The sequence below is a fragment of the Oncorhynchus tshawytscha genome, linkage group LG10, assembly GCF_018296145.1.
Source record: "Oncorhynchus tshawytscha isolate Ot180627B linkage group LG10, Otsh_v2.0, whole genome shotgun sequence".
NCBI classification, from domain to species: Eukaryota; Metazoa; Chordata; class Actinopteri; order Salmoniformes; family Salmonidae; genus Oncorhynchus; species Oncorhynchus tshawytscha.
This window is the reverse complement of record NC_056438.1, coordinates 34,075,241-34,095,734: the sequence shown is the minus strand read 5'-3', so window position 1 is coordinate 34,095,734 and position 20,494 is coordinate 34,075,241. Positions and strand designations below refer to the sequence as shown.

Genomic DNA, 20,494 nt, shown 5'->3' with positions numbered 1-20,494 from the left:
CCAGCTAACATTAGCTAGTTAAATGACAATGAACATAGTGCAGAATCATGTCGTTACTACCCTGCATGAATCTGCTGGGAGCTAACCAACCAGGTTCAATGTTAGCTAGCTAACATTAGGCTTTAACTAGTGAAGCAAATGGTTCTGGGAAACAAATAATAACATCAGACACTTAACGTTAGCTAGGGAGCCAGCCAGCTAACGTTAGCTAGCTAGCTAACAGTACACTTTAAATTGAAATGAAACCACTTTCTGTCAAAATTTGAAACGTTTAAATATCTGAAAATGTAGCAAGCTAGACTATCTTACCCATATAAATCATCATGCATGATGGATGCGTCTCCCTATCACGGATGCCCTTAGTTTGAAGATGTAATCCGGAGACAGGTGTCTCCATCTCTTTAGCGATCATACTCTAATTCTACTGATTTCAAAACTCGATCCTCCAGAAAGTGGAAAGCAACACTTATGCAGCTCCACTACAGAATATTTGTTTTAAAAGCTGCGTTCGACAGGATTAACCAACACAGACTGACCAGCTCAAATAGACAGAAGCCTTCTATATGGCAGACCAATCTGAACTCCTCTCTTGGCGCCCACTCATTATCTCAGCCAATCATGGCTAGTGGGAAGGTTGCTTGTCTTTTTCTGTAGCTTAACCAACAGGGCTCGTAATTTAACAGTTATTTTTCATATTTACAGATGGCATACAAGTTTGTTATTAAGGCACATGAAATTTCCAAAGTTCCAAAAGGCGTTTCTGACAAAAAACAGATATAAAAATATATATAAAAATGGCTCTCCTGTGAAGTCGTGACTTGCGACATATGCCTAGTTTCCTGAAACGGGTCACATATTATGAGGGGCAGCTCTGAACAGTTGAACCTGGATTTTAAATAGCTGACAGATTCTCTGCTAGCCTGTTGAGACTCTATGGGCAGTATTTTCATTTTTGGATAAAAAACGTTCCTGTTTTAAACGGGGTATTTTGTCACGACAAGATGCTCGACTATGCATATCATTGACAGCTTTGGATAGAAAACACTCTGACGTTTCCAAAACTGCAAAGATATTGTCTGTGAGTGCAACAGAACTGATGTTACAGGCGAAACACAGATAAAAATCCAATCAGGAAGTGCCGCATTTTTTGAAAGCGCTTCATGCCAATGACTCCGTATATGGCTGTGAATGGGCTATGAATGAGCTTACTCTTTCTACGTATTCCTCAAGGTGTCTACAGCACTGTGACGTCTTTTTACGCATTTATGTTGAAGAATAGCCGTAAGGGACCACATTGAGCAAGTGGTCACATGATGGCTCCCGCAGAAAATCTTGCGTAAAGTACTGAGGTAGCCATTATTCCAATCGCTTCTAATGAGAAACCAATTGTCCCGACGGATATATTATCGAATAGATATGTGAAAAACACCCTGAGGATTGATTCTAAACAACGTTTGCCATGTGTCTGTCGATATTATGGAGCTAATCTGGAAAAAAGTTGTAGTGACTGCATTTTCCGGTCGATTTCTCAGCCAAACGTGAAGAACAAACGGGAGCTATTTCGCCTACAAAAATAATATTTTGGGAAAAAAGGAACATTTTCTATCTAACTGGGAGTCTCCTGAGTGAAAACATCCGAAGTTCTTCAAAGGTAAATGATTTAATTTGATTGCTTTTCTTATTTTCGTGAAAATGTTGCCTGCTGCTAGCAGAGCCTAGCATAGCATTATGCCATGATAAACTTACACAAATGCTTGTCTAGCGTTGGCTGTAAAGCATATTTAGAAAATCTGAGATGACAGTGTGATTAACAAAAGGCTAAGCTGTGTCTCAATATATTTCATTTGTGATTTTCATGAATAGGAAGATTTTCTAGGAAGATTTATGTCTGCTGCGTTATGCTAATTAGTTTGAAGCGATGATTACGCTCCCAGATCCGGGTTTGAGAGTCACAAGAAGCTAGACACTAATAACATGTGCATTATATCTGGCCCTGTGCCCACTCTGAATGGTGACATTGAACGCTTTAGTAGTATTCTTTCTCTTCAGATGGCTCATTCATCACAAAACCTACTGATGTTGCTGATTTACTTAATTGGCAAGATTAGCAAATTTAGGCATGACATGCCAGCAACAAACGCTGACACTACAAATTCAAATTTTGAAAGACAAGATTTGTCATTTTGAATTCCGTAAAGTGAGTGTGGAAGAGGTGAAAAAATTATTGTTGTCTGTTTTATATAAAATGGTATTGTGTAGAATGCAAACCCATACTATATAAAATGGTATTGTGTAGAATGCAAACCCATACATCTCAACACAGCCAGCATGCTTCCTCCAATCAGTCTACATTAGAGGGAGCATCAAGGAGTTTGCTGGCTACAGCACCACTGCACCAAGCCCTGTCCCTTCTGCTCCCGACACAAGTGTTCATCTGCCCAAATATATTTGTGCAGGCATGGATGTGCCTAAGGGCCAAAAGTATATATATACATACACACAGAGACATAGGCTATGGTCATTCTCATACAAACAAACAGACCCTCACTCACAATGACTAGCTAACGTGTACTTTACCCATTTCATTACATCTTTATATATTGCAAATAAAATGTAAAAACAATCACAAATAATATTTTATATTAATTTCAAACAACGGCATTAGCATGAGAGCAACTTACCAGTCCAAAACAATGTCCTCTCCTTTCAAAAAATATGCCTTTGTTTCAGTCTTCAAAATGGAGTCTTCAAAAAAGCAGATCTGTCTCACTTTCACAATGAATTTCCTCTAAAATTGTTTCTACATTCGTATATCTAGTCTTAGAATTAACTTTCCTTGACTTATTTGCCATGGTGTTGGATAAATAAACAGCTGAAGATGCAATTCACCGAAATACTGTGTGTGCGTAATAAGCTTTGCTCCTTTGCGGTAGAATTGGCAATTCTTGAAAGAACGGTCCTTACACCAGCGTTCAATGGAAAGGTTTGTCTTACAACAAAGAATCATGGGATTTTGCCGTTTACCTATGCTCATTGGCTATCTACCCAGCTAGATTTCAAGACGATCAGTGGTCATTGGGTTAAAAGACAGTCAATCAACGAGACAGTGGTCATATAATTGGTGCACAATGGGCTCGTCACTTGTTGTCTTCCAATCGTTTTTTCCGGGCCAATACGTCTCGCAAAATGACCCATCACGTTTGGTTGTGTTACAAACAAACAGTTGATTGCAAGGAAACCAAACATGACTGGATAAAGTCAGGGAAAGTCTGTCTATTTTACGTTGGATGTTACGTCGAAAATTGAATGACACGAAATTCAACGAGATAAGCGTTCACAAAATGTTTTGTGTTAGGCTATAAAAAATGGATTTAACTGAACAAAAGACCGTTCATTGTGTAACAATGAGCCTTGGGATTGCAACCAGAGCAAGATCTTCAAAGGTAAACGATTTATTTCAATGGAATCTGTGATATCGTTACGCAAGTGCTGGCTGAATAAATAGTTTGATATGGGGGTCTGTGCTCAGATAATCGCAGCGTATTCTTTCGCAAATAAATCATTTTTTAAATCTGACAACGCAGTTGGATTAGCAAGATTCTAGGCTTTCGAACCATGTGAGACACTTGTATTATCATGAATGTTTAATATGACTATTTATGTAGCGATCACCTATGTTGTCGGATTTAATCCCGCTAACGGGTTCGGTGCGCAGAGAGGTTAACCCATGTGTTTCTTAAGGGTAAAAAAAATGACCCACCACTATGTTTAACAGCAGACAAAAACCCTTAAATTATATTTTTTCAACATGAAATTTGATGACTTTTCTTCGAATGACCCCAACATTAGAAAAAGTGAATCAACACCTTTGTTCATATTTCCATGAAAGCTGTACACCACCAGGGTCATTTTTGACCCGCAGTTATAAAATCATTTACACACCACAAAGACACACACACACACACACACAATGAGAAATGGAGATTATCCGTGCTACTGATTGAACTCACCCAGCAGCTCCTGAAGAGGAAGATCACCATGGTTGGCACAGTTAGAAAGAACAAGCCTGAGCTCCCCCCTGCAGTCCTCGCAACAAGGGGGAGAGAGGCCTTCTCATCAAAGTTTGCCTTCACACCCACCACCACTCTAGTTTCTAACCTTCCAAAGAGGAACAAGAATGTGGTCCTCCTGAGCACACTGCACAATCAGTGATGGTGAGGACAGGAAGCCGTCATCCTGGACAACAACCACGATAAAGGAGACATGGACAACCTGGACAAGGTGATTGGAACTTACAACTGCAGGAGGATGACTGCCCGCTGGCCCCTGGTCATCTTCCATAACATCATTGATGTGTAGTCATACAATGCCTTTGTGACATGGAACAAGATCAACCCTACCCTGATGCCTGATAAGCGGAACAAGAGGATGGTATTCCTGGAGCAGCTGGGAAAGGCACTTGTAACCCCAAACATTCAAAGAAAGTAGTGCCTCCCCCACACAGCAACCACTGCAGCGCTTGTGAAAAATGTTCATGAGGCTGAATCTTGTCCTGATCTACCCAAGGCTGCAGCTGGGGCAGGCAAGAGGAGGACATGCCAATTCTGCCCCCCAAAGAAGGACTGCAAAACAAATACTATGTGCTGCACATGAGAAATACATCTGCAAAGTCCATGCACACACACTTACATACTGTCCTACATGTGCTAATTAGAGTTGATTGATTTATGTTCTTCACGTTTTTGTTTTGTATCTATAATCTTATTTTATTATTATTTATTGTTGTTGTTTATACACCTTGTGGGTGGGGGCAATGGTTCAAAAATAGGAGAAGAATAGTATTTTGTAGTTGAATTCCTCATTGTAGAGTATATAAGAATATATCACTATGTTGTCAAAAAGGTTCAAGACTGTTATTGTTTCCCTTCAATAAAATGCATTCAAAACTACTTTCTGCACATATCTTCTACTTTCTTTGGCTATACAAGTGCTATATCTTGCTTAAACATTTATGTTTACACCTATGCAGTACCTTTAGCAATAATAATAATAATTAACTTCTACTTTAATAAAGAAAACAATTATGACAGGTGTGTTGTAATAAAAGCGAGTTGTGTCCACTGATTAAATGCAGTCTTTCTGCATTGTGAAGAGGGAAATCCCAGATATTCACAAAGTTTGTGATGAATGACAGGTTGGTTCTTCATGCAAAAAATATTTGGAGTTTAAATTTCAATTAAGCTGCTTTATTTTAGGGGTTTTAGTGAAGGTGGGTCATGTTTTACCCTTAGGACAAGGGAAGTATACAGAATGTTAAGACTACACAAGGGTTAAACTACTAACACACAGTTCAGACACCCATGCATACCCCACAAGATATGCCACAAGAGGTCTCTTCACAATCCCCAATTCAAGAATAGACTATGGGAGGTGCACAGTACTACGCGGGGCCATGGCTACATGGAACTCTATTCTACATCAGGTAACTCATGCAAGCAGTAGGATCAGATTTAAAAGACAGATAAAAATGCACCTGAAAAGCGGGGGACGGTGAAGAAACACACAGGCACAGACACCCGTTTGCACATATGAATGGATTTTGTATTTGTAGATATGTGGTAGTAGAGTAGTAGCCTGAGGGAACACACTTTGTTGTTGCCTTGGCAGCAGCTAATGGAGATCCTTAAAAAATATAAATATAAATAACAAACAGCAAAAGCACCAGCCTATGTCAATCTACTATCTCCCATAGTACAAAAGTTTAACTATTCTATTGGTCAACTTGTCCTTCTGTGCAATAAATAAATATTTCAAACATACTCTGGGACAGTTGTGGGATGCGATAGATCCCAAATTAATAAAACCATACCATAAAAAAAAATTCAAAAGCACTTTGGCTGATGTAACAGATAAGAACATTTAGCTTAAAATGTTAATAAACTATTAAGCTATATAAAATGTTAAAATACATTCACAACAGATTTCACAACACATTAAGTGTGTGCCCTCAGGCCCATACTTGACTACCACATATCTACAACACAAAATCCATGTGTACGTGTGTGCATAGTGTGTATGTTATTGTGTGTTTGTTTGCATGTGTCTGTGCCTATGTTTGTGTTGTTTCACAGCCCCTGCTGTTCTATAATCAAATTTCACTGCTTGTATGAGTTACTTGATGTGGAATAGAGTTCCATGTAGTCATGGTTCTATGTAGTACTGTGTGCCTCCCATAGTCTGTTCTGGACTGGGAATGTGAAGAGACCTCTAGTGGCATGTCTTGTGGGGTACGCATGGGTTTCTGAGCTCTGTGCCAGCTGTTCAAACAGACAGCTTGGTGCATTCAACACCTCTCACAAATACAAATAGTGATGAAGTCAATATCTCCTCCACTTTGAGCTAGGAGAGATTGACATGCATATTATTAATGTTAGCGCTCTGTGTACATCTAAGGGCCCGCCATGCTGCCCTGTTCTGATCCAATTGCATTTTTCTTAAGTCCCTCTTTGTGGCACCTGACCACATGACTGAACAGTAGTCCAGGTGCAACAAAACAAGGGCCTGTAGAACTTGCCTTGTTGATAGTGCTGTTAAGAAGGCAGAGTAGCGCTTTATTAGAGACAGACTTCTCCCCATCTTAGCTACTGTTCCATCAACATGTTTTGACCATGACAGTTTACAATCCAGGGTTACTCCAAGCAGTTTAGTCACCTCAACTTGCTCAATTTCCACATTATTAATTACAAGATTTAGTTAGATTTAGATTTAGTGAATGATTTGTCCCAAATACAATGCTTTTAGTTTTTGAAATATTTAGGACTAATTTATTCCTTGCCACCCATTCTGAAATTAACTACAGCTCTTTGTTAAGTGATTTCACAGTCATTTCAGTCACTGTAGTAGGTGATGTGTATAGTTTTGAGTCTTCCGCATTCATAGACACACTGCCTCTACTCAAAAGTAAAGACTGAACAAAACCCTATAGAAATGTTGCGCAACGTGAGCTTATGGGCTCTCTTGAAATGTTTGATTAGATTTTCGATTCCATTTGCATTGATGTCAGAGTGACAAGAGAGCGCTTAGGACCAGGCAATTAGCACATTTGTTAATTGCTGCTAATAAGCATCAGATCTTGAAGCAGCATAATTACCGTGACTAAACGGTCATTTGGAATTTGACTTCCGTCATGATTCGTGACCGCCGTTGTGGCGGTAATAAGGTCACTGTAACAGCCCTAGTTATTCATACACCATAGCTGCTGAAAAATGCAGGATGGTTCAGTATTACATTTTGTGAAATCATGTTACCTTTTGTGAAGACACTAAACCACCTCCTCACACAGAACAAAACACAAGCGTGTTTTCAAGCAAGTGGGTAATTAGAAAAGTAGCAGGATATTCGGAGGGTTAGAATGCTGTGGGGTTGTTATTAGCAGCCTTCTGTGAAATGTATTCAGGCTAAGACCTGGATGTCATTCAAAGCTAGACAGCACCAAATAGACAGAGTACCAAAGTATCTCCTGTCCCCGAATACTGGGATTTTCTCCTCATGCATGTTAACAGAATGGAAAATAAAAAAAATAAAAATATGTCCAAAGTATAGCTCACTTTCATTCCTCTACTCAACCCCTCAGCGAAGAAAACAAATATTTTGTTTTATTGACCCAATTTATTTCTCTTTTCTATCTACAGGTTGGAGAGACCATTGGGATTACAGAAGAGATCATGGGCTTGACTATATTAGCAGCTGGTACCTCCATTCCTGACCTAATCACCAGTGTCATTGTTGCACGGAAGGGGCTGGGAGACATGGCTGTGTCCAGCTCTGTGGGCTCCAACATCTTTGACATCACTGTTGGGTACGCTAATATCATCAGTACTGTGACCACTCTTCTATTGAATTACTCATTTCTTTTAACATCTGTTAGTTTCACATTTTGAAAGATAAGATTATTCTCACAGTGCTGGGGGAAGTTTTTACATATTACATAGTAACAGTCATAATACTTTGTTCTTATCCAATAGTGAATTTGGGATTCACTAAAACCACAATAATTACACTTGGATACCATTTTCATAATAATTATTTCCATCTATATGATAAGTGCTTGCCAGATATATGATGTAAAAGTTCACTGAACTTTGTTTTATTCTCTAATTCATTTGATTGAATAAGGTTTGCCCATGGGTGACATGGAAGTTCCCACAAAAAAAAACACATCTAGTTGTTTCATCTAGTTATTTTTAAGTAACTGGTTTACTCAACTTTTCGGTCAAGGTGTTACCTGAACTTAAAATGTTTAGTTGGTTCAAACCTAGCTCCAACATGAGAAAAGTTAGGCAAAAATTCTGTCAATTTAAAATTATGTGTTTGCTCAATTTGTCTCATATGTTCATTCAACTAGATTTTTTTAATTTGTTATATCTTACCTAAAAAACGCACGTGGAACTAGTTACACACACAGTGGTGTTAACATAAAATGTTTTCAATTTATATATTTGATGCACATGTGTCACGCCCTGGTCTTAATATTTTGTGTTTTCTATAATTATTTGGTCAGGCCAGGGTGTGACATGGGTTTATTTTGTGTTGGTTTTTTTTTAGTAGGTTTTGGGATTGTGGCTAGTAGGGGTGTCTAGCATAGTCTAGGGCTGCCTGAGGCGGTTCTCAATCAGAGTCAGGTGATTCTCGTTGTCTCTGATTGGGAACCATATTTAGGTAGCCTGGGTTTCACTGTGTGTTTGTGGGTGATTGTTCCTGTCTCACTGTGTTAGTTGTCACCAGACAGGCTGTATTAGGTTTTCACATTTCCGTTTGTTGTTTTTGTATTGTTCGTATTTATTTCATTAAACATGTATCGAACTAACCACGCTGCATTTTGGTCCGACTCTCCTTCGACGGAAGAAAGCCGTAACAGAATCACCCACCACAACTGGACCAAGCAGCGTGGTGACAGGCAGCGACTGTTTAGCGCTGCCAGAGCCTTCCTCCTCTCCAGCGCTGCCAGAGTCTCCTGCCTGCATGGAGCAGCCTGAGATGTCAGTCTGCATGGAGCAGCCAGAGCTGTCAGTCTGCATGGAGCAGCCAGAGCTGTCAGTCTGCATGGAGCAGCCAGAGCTGTCAGTCTGCATGGAGCAGCCAGAGCTGTCAGTCTGCATGGAGCAGCCAGAGCTGTCAGTCTGCATGGAGCTGCCAGTCTGCATGGAGCAGCCAGAGCTGCCAGTCTGCATGGAGGAGCCAGAGCACCCAGTCTGCATGGAGCAGCCGGAGATGCCAGTCTGTATGGAGCAGCCAGATCCGCCAGTCAGCCATGATCTTCCAGATCCGCCAGTCAGCCAGGATCTGCCAGTCAGCCAGGATCTGCCAGTCAGCCAGGATCTGCCAGAACCACCAGCTAGCCAGGATCCGCCAGTCAGCCAGGATCTGCCAGAACCACCAGCTAGCCAGGATCTGCCAGAGCCTACTACCTGCCTGAGTTTCCTCTCAGTACTGGGCTTCCTCTCGGTACTAGGCATCCTCTCAGTGCTGAGCTTCCCCTCAGTGCTGAGCTTCCCCTCAGTGCTGAGCTTCCCCTCAGTCCCGAGCTACCCCTCAGTCCCGAGCTACCCCTCAGTCCCGAGCTTCCCCTCAGTCCCGAGCTTCCACTTCAGTCCCGAGCTGCCCCTCAGTCCAGTGGGGTCCTTGGTGAGGGTTATTAGGCCAAGGTCGGCGGCGAGGGTCGCCAATCAAAGGACGCGTTACAGGGGGACTAAGACTTGGTTGGGGTGGGGTCCACGTCCCGAGTGTTCTGTCACGCCCTGGTCTTAGTATTTTGTGTTTTCTATAATTATTTGGTCAGGCCAGGGTGTGACATGGGTTTATTTTGTGTTATGTTTTTGTATGAGGGTTTTTTAGTAGGTTTTGGGATTGTGGCTCGTAGGGGTGTCTAGCATAGTCTAGGGCTGCCTGAGGCGGTTCTCAATCAGAGTCAGGTGATTCTCGTTGTCTTTGATTGGGAACCATATTTAGGTAGCCTGGGTTTCACTGTGTGTTTGTGGGTGATTGTTCCTGTCTCACTGTGTTAGTTGTCACCAGACAGGCTGTATTAGGTTTTCACATTTCCGTTTGTTGTTTTTGTATTGTTCGTATTTATTTCATTAAACATGTATCGAACTAACCATGCTGCATTTTGGTCCGACTCTCCTTCGACGGAAGAAAGCTGTAACAACATGCTTACATTGTGCATGTTAATTTATACAGTAATTGTTATTTAACATGTCTTCAATTGGGATTTGAACTCACAACCTCTAGGTTCATAGCTTTCTGATCTTCCTGCTACGCCACCCTGTCTGTGTCAATTATCAGTTAATCAGACTATTTTTTTCATCATTGATTTATTTATTTAAGCTATTTTAGGTTTTTCTGTATAGTTCTCTAATGTTGGTGGGGCATACTACTCTGTTTTAATGCTGCTACTTAATCACTGTGATAAATAAAATATGTTACTTATAACAGAGCTGAGATTTACGTTGAAGCGCAACATTTAGCAATACTGTTGAGATCAGTTACCTGCCCTTTTCCATGACATAGACCATCCAGGTGAAAGCTATGTTCCTTTATTGATGTCCCATGTTAAACCCACTTCATTAGTTTAGATGAAGGGGAAGAGGCACAGTAAAGAAAGATTTTCAAGCCTTGAGACAATTGAGACATGGTTTTCGTGTATGGGTGCTATTCAGAGGGCAAATGGACAAGACAAAATATTTACAGTGCCTGCAGAAAGTATTTAATACTTTAATACTTTTGCTGTGTTACAGCCTGAATTTGAAATGGATTCAATTGAGATGTTTTTGTCACTGGCTTACACACAATTCCCAATAATGACATAGTGGAATTGTTTTTTTGTTTTTTTTCCAAATGTAATTCAAATCTGAAATGTCAATAAGTATTCAACCCGTTTGTTATGGCAAACCTAAATAAGTTAAGGAGGAAAATTTTGCTTAACAAGTCACATAATAACTTACATAGAATCACTCATTGTGCAATAATAGTGTTAACCATAATTGTTTAATGACTCTACCTCACCTCTGTACCCCACATACAGTGCCTTGCGAAAGTATTCGGCCCCCTTGAACTTTGCGACCTTTTGCCACATTTCAGGCTTCAAACATAAAGATATAAAACTGTATTTTTTTGTGAGGAATCAACAACAAGTGGGACACAATCATGAAGTGGAACGACATTTATTGGATATTTCAAACTTTTTTAACAAATCAAAAACTGAAAAATTGGGCGTGCAAAATTATTCAGCCCCCTTAAGTTAATACTTTGTAGCTCCACCTTTTGCTGCGATTACAGCTGTAAGTCGCTTGGGGTATGTCTATCAGTTTTGCACATCAAGAGACTGACATTTTTTCCCATTCCTCCTTGCAAAACAGCTCGAGCTCAGTGAGGTTGGATGGAGAGCATTTGTGAACAGCAGTTTTCAGTTCTTTCCACAGATTCTCGATTGGATTCAGGTCTGGACTTTGACTTGGCCATTCTAACACCTGGATATGTTTATTTTTGAACCATTCCATTGTAGATTTTGCTTTATGTTTTGGATCATTGTCTTGTTGGAAGACAAATCTCCGTCCCAGTCTCAGGTCTTTTGCAGACTCCATCAGGTTTTCTTCCAGAATGGTCCTGTATTTGGCTCCATCCATCTTCCCATCAATTTTAACCATCTTCCCTGTCCCTGCTGAAGAAAAGCAGGCCCAAACCATGATGCTGCCACCACCATGTTTGACAGTGGGGATGGTGTGGTCAGGGTGATGAGCTGTGTTGCTTTTACGCCAAACATAACGTTTTGCATTGTTGCCAAAAAGTTCAATTTTGGTTTCATCTGACCAGAGCACCTTCTTCCACATGTTTGGTGTGTCTCCCAGGTGGCTTGTGGCAAACTTTAAACGACACTTTTTATGGATATCTTTAAGAAATGGCTTTCTTCTTGCCACTCTTCCATAAAGGCCAGATTTGTGCAATATACGACTGATTGTTGTCCTATGGACAGAGTCTCCCACCTCAGCTGTAGATCTCTGCAGTTCATCCAGAGTGGACCTCTTGGCTGCATCTCTGATCAGTCTTCTCCTTGTATGAGCTGAAAGTTTAGAGGGACGGCCAGGTCTTGATAGATTTGCAGTGGTCTGATACTCCTTCCATTTCAATATTATCGCTTGCACAGTGCTCATTGGGATGTTTAAAGCTTGGGAAATCTTTTTGTATCCAAATCCGGCTTTAAACTTCTTCACAACAGTATCTCGGACCTGCCTGGTGTGTTCCTTGTTCTTCATGATGCTCTCTGCGCTTTTAACGGACCTCTGAGACTATCACAGTGCAGGTGCATTTATACGGAGACTTGATTACACACAGGTGGATTGTATTTATCATCATTAGTCATTTAGGTCAACATTGGATCATTCAGAGATCCTCACTGAACTTCTGGAGAGAGTTTGCTGCACTGAAAGTAAAGGGGCTGAATAATTTTGCACGCCCAATTTTTCAGTTTTTGATTGGTTAAAAAAGTTTGAAATATCCAATAAATGTCGTTCCACTTCATGATTGTGTCCCACTTGTTGTTGATTCTTCACAAAAAAATACAGTTTTATATCTTTATGTTTGAAGCCTGAAATGTGGCAAAAGGTCGCAAAGTTCAAGGGGGCCGAATACTTTCGCAAGGCACTGTATACAATTATATATATATATGTATTGTTCCTCAGTCGAACAGTGAATTTCAAACACAGATTCAACCAAAGAAACAGGGAGGTTCTTCCTCAAAGAAGAGCACCTATTGGTAGATGAGTAAAAAAAAGCAGACATTGAATATCCCTTTGAGCATGGTGTAGTTATTAATTAATTACACATTGGATGGTGTATCAAGCCACCCAGTCACGACAAAGATACAGGCATCATTCCCAACTCAGTTTCCAGCGAGGAAAGGAAACAGCTCAGGGATTTCACCATAAAGCCAATGGTGACTTTAAAACAATTACAGATTTTAATGGCTGTGATAGGAGAAAACTGAGGATGGATCACATGCATATATATATATATATATTTATATTTTCCAATTGGTAGTTACAGTTTTGTCCCATCGCTGCAACTCCAGTACAGACTTGGGAAAGGTGAAGGTCGAGAGCCATGCATCCTCTGCAGTGGCAATTTTAGCATGTAAATCTTGGTGGTCAAAAAAAAGTGGGATGCATGCCAGCAAAGCCACTAAACAATACATGAATTGCACTCAAACGGTGCCCACAAACAACCTACATAAAGCTGTCCAAACAGCAGTCCAAACATTTTACTACTGCTACACCTGGCTATCATCAGAGCCTTGTCTGGCAGCAAAGCAGTTCATTCAGCCTCATTTACTGCCTTTTAAAAATATATTGCTGATATGGCTGACTTGCTTAAACAAATGTGGTTTCTAATGACAATTGAGATGTACAAACTATGGCATAAGGGGACGACAAGTGGATAAGAGGCAAGCCGAGCTAGGACGGACGTAGGCAATATAACTATTTGTTTAGCACTTTTGAAATGTACAGCGACAGAATTCAGAACATGGGCAGTTCTTACAGTGTTCTCACTGTACACCAAGTCGAACCATAGGATAAATAAAGGGGGCATATAAGCAGACATGGAAAGCTCTTACGATATTGGATGATTACCTTTCACTAAAACAGGTTATAGGCTACATGTGCATCACCAAGTCAGAACAGTAGGCCAAATTAAGAGAGGCAAATAGACCAAATTATTAGGGTGAGGCTCATGGACTTCTAACACCTTACTACACAACATACACCTAATATTACTTTCTTAGCTACAGTATACATATCTCCCTGGCATATACATATCCATGTTTAGACTCACGTTGTTGTGCTGTGCTCCCTTGAACAGGAAGGTGGCTATTTTCCCAGTCGGAGCTGGTTTATTCCCGACTTCCCAGTTGTCTTGAATTCACTGAAGTCAGGTTTTCGCAGTTCCAAGTTAACAGTTGTTTTGAGCGCGGTACAAATCATACTTCATTGACAGCATGGCCAATGTTGAATGTTTATCATTTTACATTTACACTTTATCATTTTACAAAGAGCCCCTTAATCCCAGATTTGGGACCACACAGCCACTCCACTGAATAGCAGGCTAGTGATTGCTTTGCAATGCTTGCAGTTAACATTAGGCACTGTCACTGATTCCTTCCATTGTTGAATTTGCGATTTCCAACTCGTGTAATGTTTATGTCCAATGGCCGATGAGCACCGATACGTTTTATCTATAATTTCTCTTCATTATTTCTCTTCATATGACAAGGATTTTCAAGTAGATTGTTGACTTGATTCATGACGATGACTGCTAGCTTTAATTTTTAAAGGTCATGGCTGGCTGCGACACTGGCTGAGGCCCCAACAATTCACTTTTTGTCCTGAATACAAAGTTTGGGGCAAATCCAATACAACACATTATTGAGTACCACTCTCGATATTTTCAAGCATAGTGTTGGCTGCATCATGTTATGGGTATGCTTGAAATCGTTAAGGACTGGGGAGTTTTTCAGGATAAAATGAAACTGAATGGAGCTAGGCACAGACAAAATCCTAGAGGACAATCTGTTTCCGTCTGCTTTCCACCAGACATTGGGAGATTTCAGCAGGACTATAACCTAAAACACAAGGCTAAATATACAATGGAGTTGCTTACCAAGAAGATAGTGAATGTTCCTGATTGGCCAGGTTACATGTTTGACTTAAATATACTTGAAAATATATGGCAAGACCTGAAAATGGTTGTCTAGTAATGATCAATAACCAATTTGACCGTGCTCAAGGAATTTTGAAAAGAATAATCGGCAAATGTTGCACAATCCAGGTGTGGAAAGTTCTTAAAGACCCAGATGGACTCAGCTGTAATTGCTGCCAAAGGTGCTTCTACAAAGTAGTGATTCAGAGGTGTGAATGTACATTTGCAAATAAGATATTTCTGTAATTAATTTTCAAGACATTTGCAAAAATTCCTAAAAACATGTTTTTACTTTGTGTGTGTGTGTTTATTTTGTGTGTTTCAGCCTGCCGTTCCCATGGCTCCTCTGGTCCATCATCAACAACATGCAGCCTGTGGCGGTGAGTTCTAATGGGCTGTTCTGCGCCATTGTGCTGCTGTTCCTCATGCTCATCTTTGTCATTATCTCAATTGCTGCCTGCAAGTGGCGGATGAGCAAGCTGCTGGGCTTCATCATGTTCGTGCTCTACTTAGTGTTCCTGGTGGTCAGCGTTATGCTGGAAGACAAGATCATCGCCTGCCCTATATCCATTTGAAAATACTCTCCCTCCACTCCTGCCAGAAAGCATTCACCCCTTAACACAAGATTCAAGAAGCATGGGGATGGGATGGAGGAAAGACTCCTACAAGAATGAGGCCGCAAGATATGGCTCGGCTGATTCATTGGTCGGAAGTAGATAATTTTTATTTTTTATTTTTTTGTGTGCGTGTAGATTGCTGGGTGTTTACATTTTTTTCGGGGGATGGTGGGTGGTATACTAGCCAGGTAGAGGAACAACTATGCCATCTTATGCATGTCACCTGTTTTACTAGATCAGTTGATTCTGGACTACTCCTAGCAGATTGAGGATTCTGACCTCCTGTGGACTTTGAGGTCAGGAAGTACACAAGAGACTTCTGACAAAGCTGGCTGAGCTTGGCACAAAAGACCAGTGTTGCCACAATATTGTTCTCAGCTTCAGGATTGTTTGTAAAAAAAAACTTTTCAAATAATACTTTGGATGACCCTCTAACTGACTTCACTGACTGACTAGATGACTTCACTCAACTTGTCACTCCAGTGTGTATTGTTCTAGTGAGTTTGATGATGAGCAACCCTTGGATGAAGGGATGTTGCTGATGCTACACACAAAGCATTGGTTTTACATAAGACTAAAATATGGTTTTGAGCCATAAACTTCTCCTCTCTTGTGTACTTAGTGACCAAGCATCAAAAGATGAAACAGTCCAAGCAGTTTTGCATTCAGAACTGGAGATAGGAACAGATTTTTCCTAATTCATCTTGTGTTCTGTCCAAAAGCTCAAACTTTACAACCCCCTTCCAGATGTCATTGCTCACCATGTCTCTTTGATTGACACACTAGCTATAATTACTGAAATAGTAGTAGCGTCAGTTCTACTGTCGCAGTAATATGTACTGTAGGTGACTCTTTGACTCTGCCTGGGTCTTGATAGGGCTACTGATTATCTTATCCTCTTCTCCACCTGCCATTGGACATAAGAGTTCATAATGTACAGAGCTTGCCATTCTTCACACACCAATTGGTAAGGTAAACTCTACTGGAAAATGTTGACTTGGAACCCAATTCAATCAATTTGCAGAAAAGGAAAACCGCACCACGATTGACCCAATGTTTACTCTGCAAAGGACAGATGTGGTCACACATCAATATCCAATGACTACGGACCTTATTCAGAGTTGAGATACGCAAATGCAACTGGTAATTTTGCATGAATCATTCATTCACATCTCAATTTAGAATAACGCCAACAGTCTGCAAGAAGAAGAGTTTCTGAGTGAAACCACAGGGTAGTTTTCCTTTATCTGCACATAATTGAATCAGCCTTAATTGTAGCATCTCAGAATATATAATAGCTTACAATGTTATTCATTCTGAATAAGCAAAGCATGTGTAAACTCAGATAGGACACTCATAATCAATATGTCTATGTCAAAATAAGGTAGTAGGTAAAAGAACTGGCACTCAATGTTTGAAAGAATCATACAATGATCTATTTAGATTAGTGAATGTTTAGCACACTCTTGAAATTAAGACTTGAATATTCAGGCTCCTAGAAAAGTTTATAGTAGGAGGGAAATGCATGATAAAAAAATATCAGGCTGAATTGTGTTATACCTGTGAGAATTGTCCCTCAAAAAAATAATGAATTCTCAAATATTTAACATTTCGCTATTTCTTTGACACAATAGTATTAGGCTTCTATGTACAAAATGTCAACAAATATGTGTGGTTAATATCTATCAACCTTGTGCAATTTATTTTCAATTGAACTGTGTTTTTGTCTGCATATATGCAGTCTGTATACTCTCTGTATACAGTAATAGCAAATCAATTGAGGTTATATTACCAGTATTTTGCAGCAAACTGAAACATGCACACAGAATTATTGGATTATGTATTAAGTTAGCAATTCTCATGCAGTCATTTTCACAGTCACCCACGCTGTACTTCGAGTTCGTGTTCCTTCTTTTTATTACCAATTAACCATTGAGTGACTTTTACGAAGAAGTATCAATCAACAGTAGTGAGCATGATCCTCACACAAAAATCTGCAAAAAGCCATTTTTGTTTTGTTTATACAACAAAGTGATTAGATAACTCAACATATAACAGCATTACCTTACGTCTTTGATTTTGAATTCAAGTTCACTCCACTCAGAGGTAAAAGTCAATTCTGGCAAAGAGCCTCCTCACAAGAAACAGTCAACTTCTAGGAACATGGATATCACAAAACCAACAGCAATATACTGTATGTACTGTATGTGTCAGGGTTAGGGTCAATTATTTTATATATATATATATATATTTTAATGAAATTCCACTTTTCTATGTATTTATTTAAACTTTATTTACATGGTGAAGAATTAGATGGGGAAGACGTGCAAGGAAGAGATAAAGTCTGCTGGGGTGCGGCAGGGATTAAATCCACAACTGTCAGCACGTGTGCTTTCTGCTGGGAGTATTATCATTGGACCACAGTGTCCAATTAAATTGTAAAATTGTATTGGTCACACCCCACAGGAAGCAGAATTTGAATTGAATTTGAAATAACTGAAATATAATTTAATTCTGTAAAATTGAAATGGATAATCTATTCTACACATCCCTATAAAATATATTTATTTTGGCATGGTTACCAATACCTTTTCAAATAAGCTTGATTACAACTCATAGTTCTCAAACAGTATTATTTTTGTTTTTTTTGTCAAGAGATGTTAACACTGTTGTTCACTGACATTCTGGAGTATTTGAACTAATGCATTCTGGGAAAAAAATGTTTTCTGATATTTAACATATATATTAATTATGAATTACTATAGACAACCTGACATATGATTAAAACATTTCAATTGTTTAACATTTTGTAGGTTGTCTATAGTATTTAACATGTAAAATATTGATGAATTACTATAGACAACCTACAAAAAAGTAAAAGTTAAACAATTGAAAGGTTTTAATCATGTCAGGTTGTCTATAGTAATTCATAATTAATTCGTATGTTAAATATCAGAAAAAAATCATTTTCCAGAATGCATTAGTTCAAATACTCCAGAATGTCAGTGAACAACAAAATGTTAACATCTCTTGACAAAAATACAACAATAATACTGTTTGAGAACTTTGAGTTGTAATGAAGCTTATTTGAAAATGTATCTGTATTCTTTCCTGTAATAAGTGGCAGGTGCTTTTGTAAAATATTTGTCAAAGAAATTAGACTTTAATGTTTCAACGCAGTTTAATTTCTTTGAATTGCTTTGAATTAAATTCGACTTCCTGTGAGGTATGTCCAATTCGAATTTCAATTCATGGGTTGAATTTAATTAAATGCCAAAATTCTGAATCGACCCCAACCCTGGTATGTGTCATTGAGAATTGCATTTCCATGCATTTGACTGATGTACTTGTCTGTTGTGACCTCACTAACCTACACATTTGGAAACTATTTCTCCCGAAATCCTCGAAAATCTCCACATGACTTACTTTCAGATATCTAAACTTTCCAAACACACCTGCATTTTCTCAGTTCAATCTCTGTATATTTGCAAGAGTATACTGGAAAGTATGAATAACTAAATAATGTGAATGTATGAGGAAAATGCATCTGAGGAATTTGGGCTGGTTACCCATGGGTGGCACACATGAAATGAAATTATGTTAAATTTATGCATAACTCAAAAAGAATAGGGGTACTCTTTTATTTTGTAAATAGAAAATACATGTTTTTATAAGATTCCTCACTTGAACCAATCTAGAACAAAACTCCTTGGTCCATGTTTATATTGATTAACAATTTAATTTATATAATGTTTCAATGGTAGGAAAATGTATATCTTTCAGAATATTGATATAGTAAGCTTATTATATACACTACCGTTCAAAGGTTTGGGGTCACTTAGAAATGTCCTTGTTTTCCATGAAAACATACATGAAATGAGTTGTAAAATGAATAGGAAATATAGTTCATACATTGACAAGGTTATAAACAATGTTTTTTTAATTGAAATAATAATTGTGTCCTTCAAACTTGGCTTTCGTCAAAGAATCCTCCATTTGCAGCAATTACAGCCTTGCAGACCTTTGGCATTCTAGTTGTCAATTTGTTGAGGTAATCTGAAGAGATTTCACCCCATGCTTCCTGAAGCACCTCCCACAAGATGGAATGGCTTGATGGGCACTTTGTATGTACCATACAGTCAAGCTGCTCCCACAACAGCTCAATAGGTTGGAGATCCGGTGACTGGCCACTCCATTATAGACAGAATACCAGCTGACTGATTCTTCCCTAAATAGTTATTGCATAGTTTGGAGCTGTGCATTGGGACATTGTCCTGTTGTAGGAGGAAATTGGCTCCAATTAAGCACCGACCACAGGGCGTTGCAAAATGGAGTGATAGCCTTCCTTCTTCAATATCCCTTTTACCATGTACAAACCTCCCACTTTACCGCCACCAAAGCACCCCAAGACCATCACATTGCCTCCGCCATGCTTAACAGGTGGCATCAAGCACTCCTCCAGCATCATTAATTTTTTTTCAGCATCTCACGAATGTTCTTCTTTGTCATCCGAACACCTCAAACTTAGATTTGTCTGTCCATAACACTTTTTTACAATCTTCCTCTGTCCAGTGTCTGTTTTCTTTTGCCCATATTAATATTTTATTTTTATTGGCCACTCTGAGATATGCCTTTTGCTTTGCAACTCTGCCTAGAAGGCCAGTATCCCAGAGTCACCTCTTCACTGTTGACGTTGAGACTGGGGGGTGCGGGTACTATTTAATGAAGCTGCCAGTTGAGGACTTGTGAGGTGTCTGTTTCTCAAACTAGACACTCTAATGTACTTGTCCTCTTGCTCAGTTGTGCACCGGGGCCTCCAACTCATTCTATTCTGGTTAGGGCCAGTTTGTACTGCTCTGTGAAGGGAGTAGTACACAGCGTTGTACCAGATCTTCAGTTTATTGGCAATTTCTTGCATGGAATAGCCTTAATTTCTCAGAACAAGAATAGACTGACGAGTTTCAGAAGAAAGTCCTTTGTTTCTGGTCATTTTGAGCCTGTAATCGAACCCACAACTGCTGATGCTCCAGATACTCAACTAGTCTAAAGAAGGCCAGTTGTATTGCTTCTTTAATGAGCAGAACAGTTTTCAGCTGTGCTAACATAATTGCAAAATGATTTTCTAA

At 39.4% G+C, this 20,494-nt stretch overlaps 1 protein-coding gene across 2 annotated transcripts in view; it reads left to right on the top strand.

Annotated features, from left to right (window-relative positions):
• LOC112260119 (sodium/potassium/calcium exchanger 2) overlaps nucleotides 1-19,243 on the top strand; it is a 157,178-nt gene extending 137,935 nt beyond the window's left edge. For both annotated transcript variants that reach the window (XM_024434981.2, XM_024434980.2), the window contains 2 exons: nucleotides 7,692-7,858; nucleotides 15,077-19,243. In XM_024434981.2, the coding sequence (XP_024290749.1) occupies nucleotides 7,692-7,858; nucleotides 15,077-15,326 (417 nt within the window). In that variant the 3' untranslated portion in view covers nucleotides 15,327-19,243. The remainder of the gene's footprint in view (nucleotides 1-7,691; nucleotides 7,859-15,076) is intronic.
• Nucleotides 19,244-20,494: the final 1,251 nt, after the last annotated feature.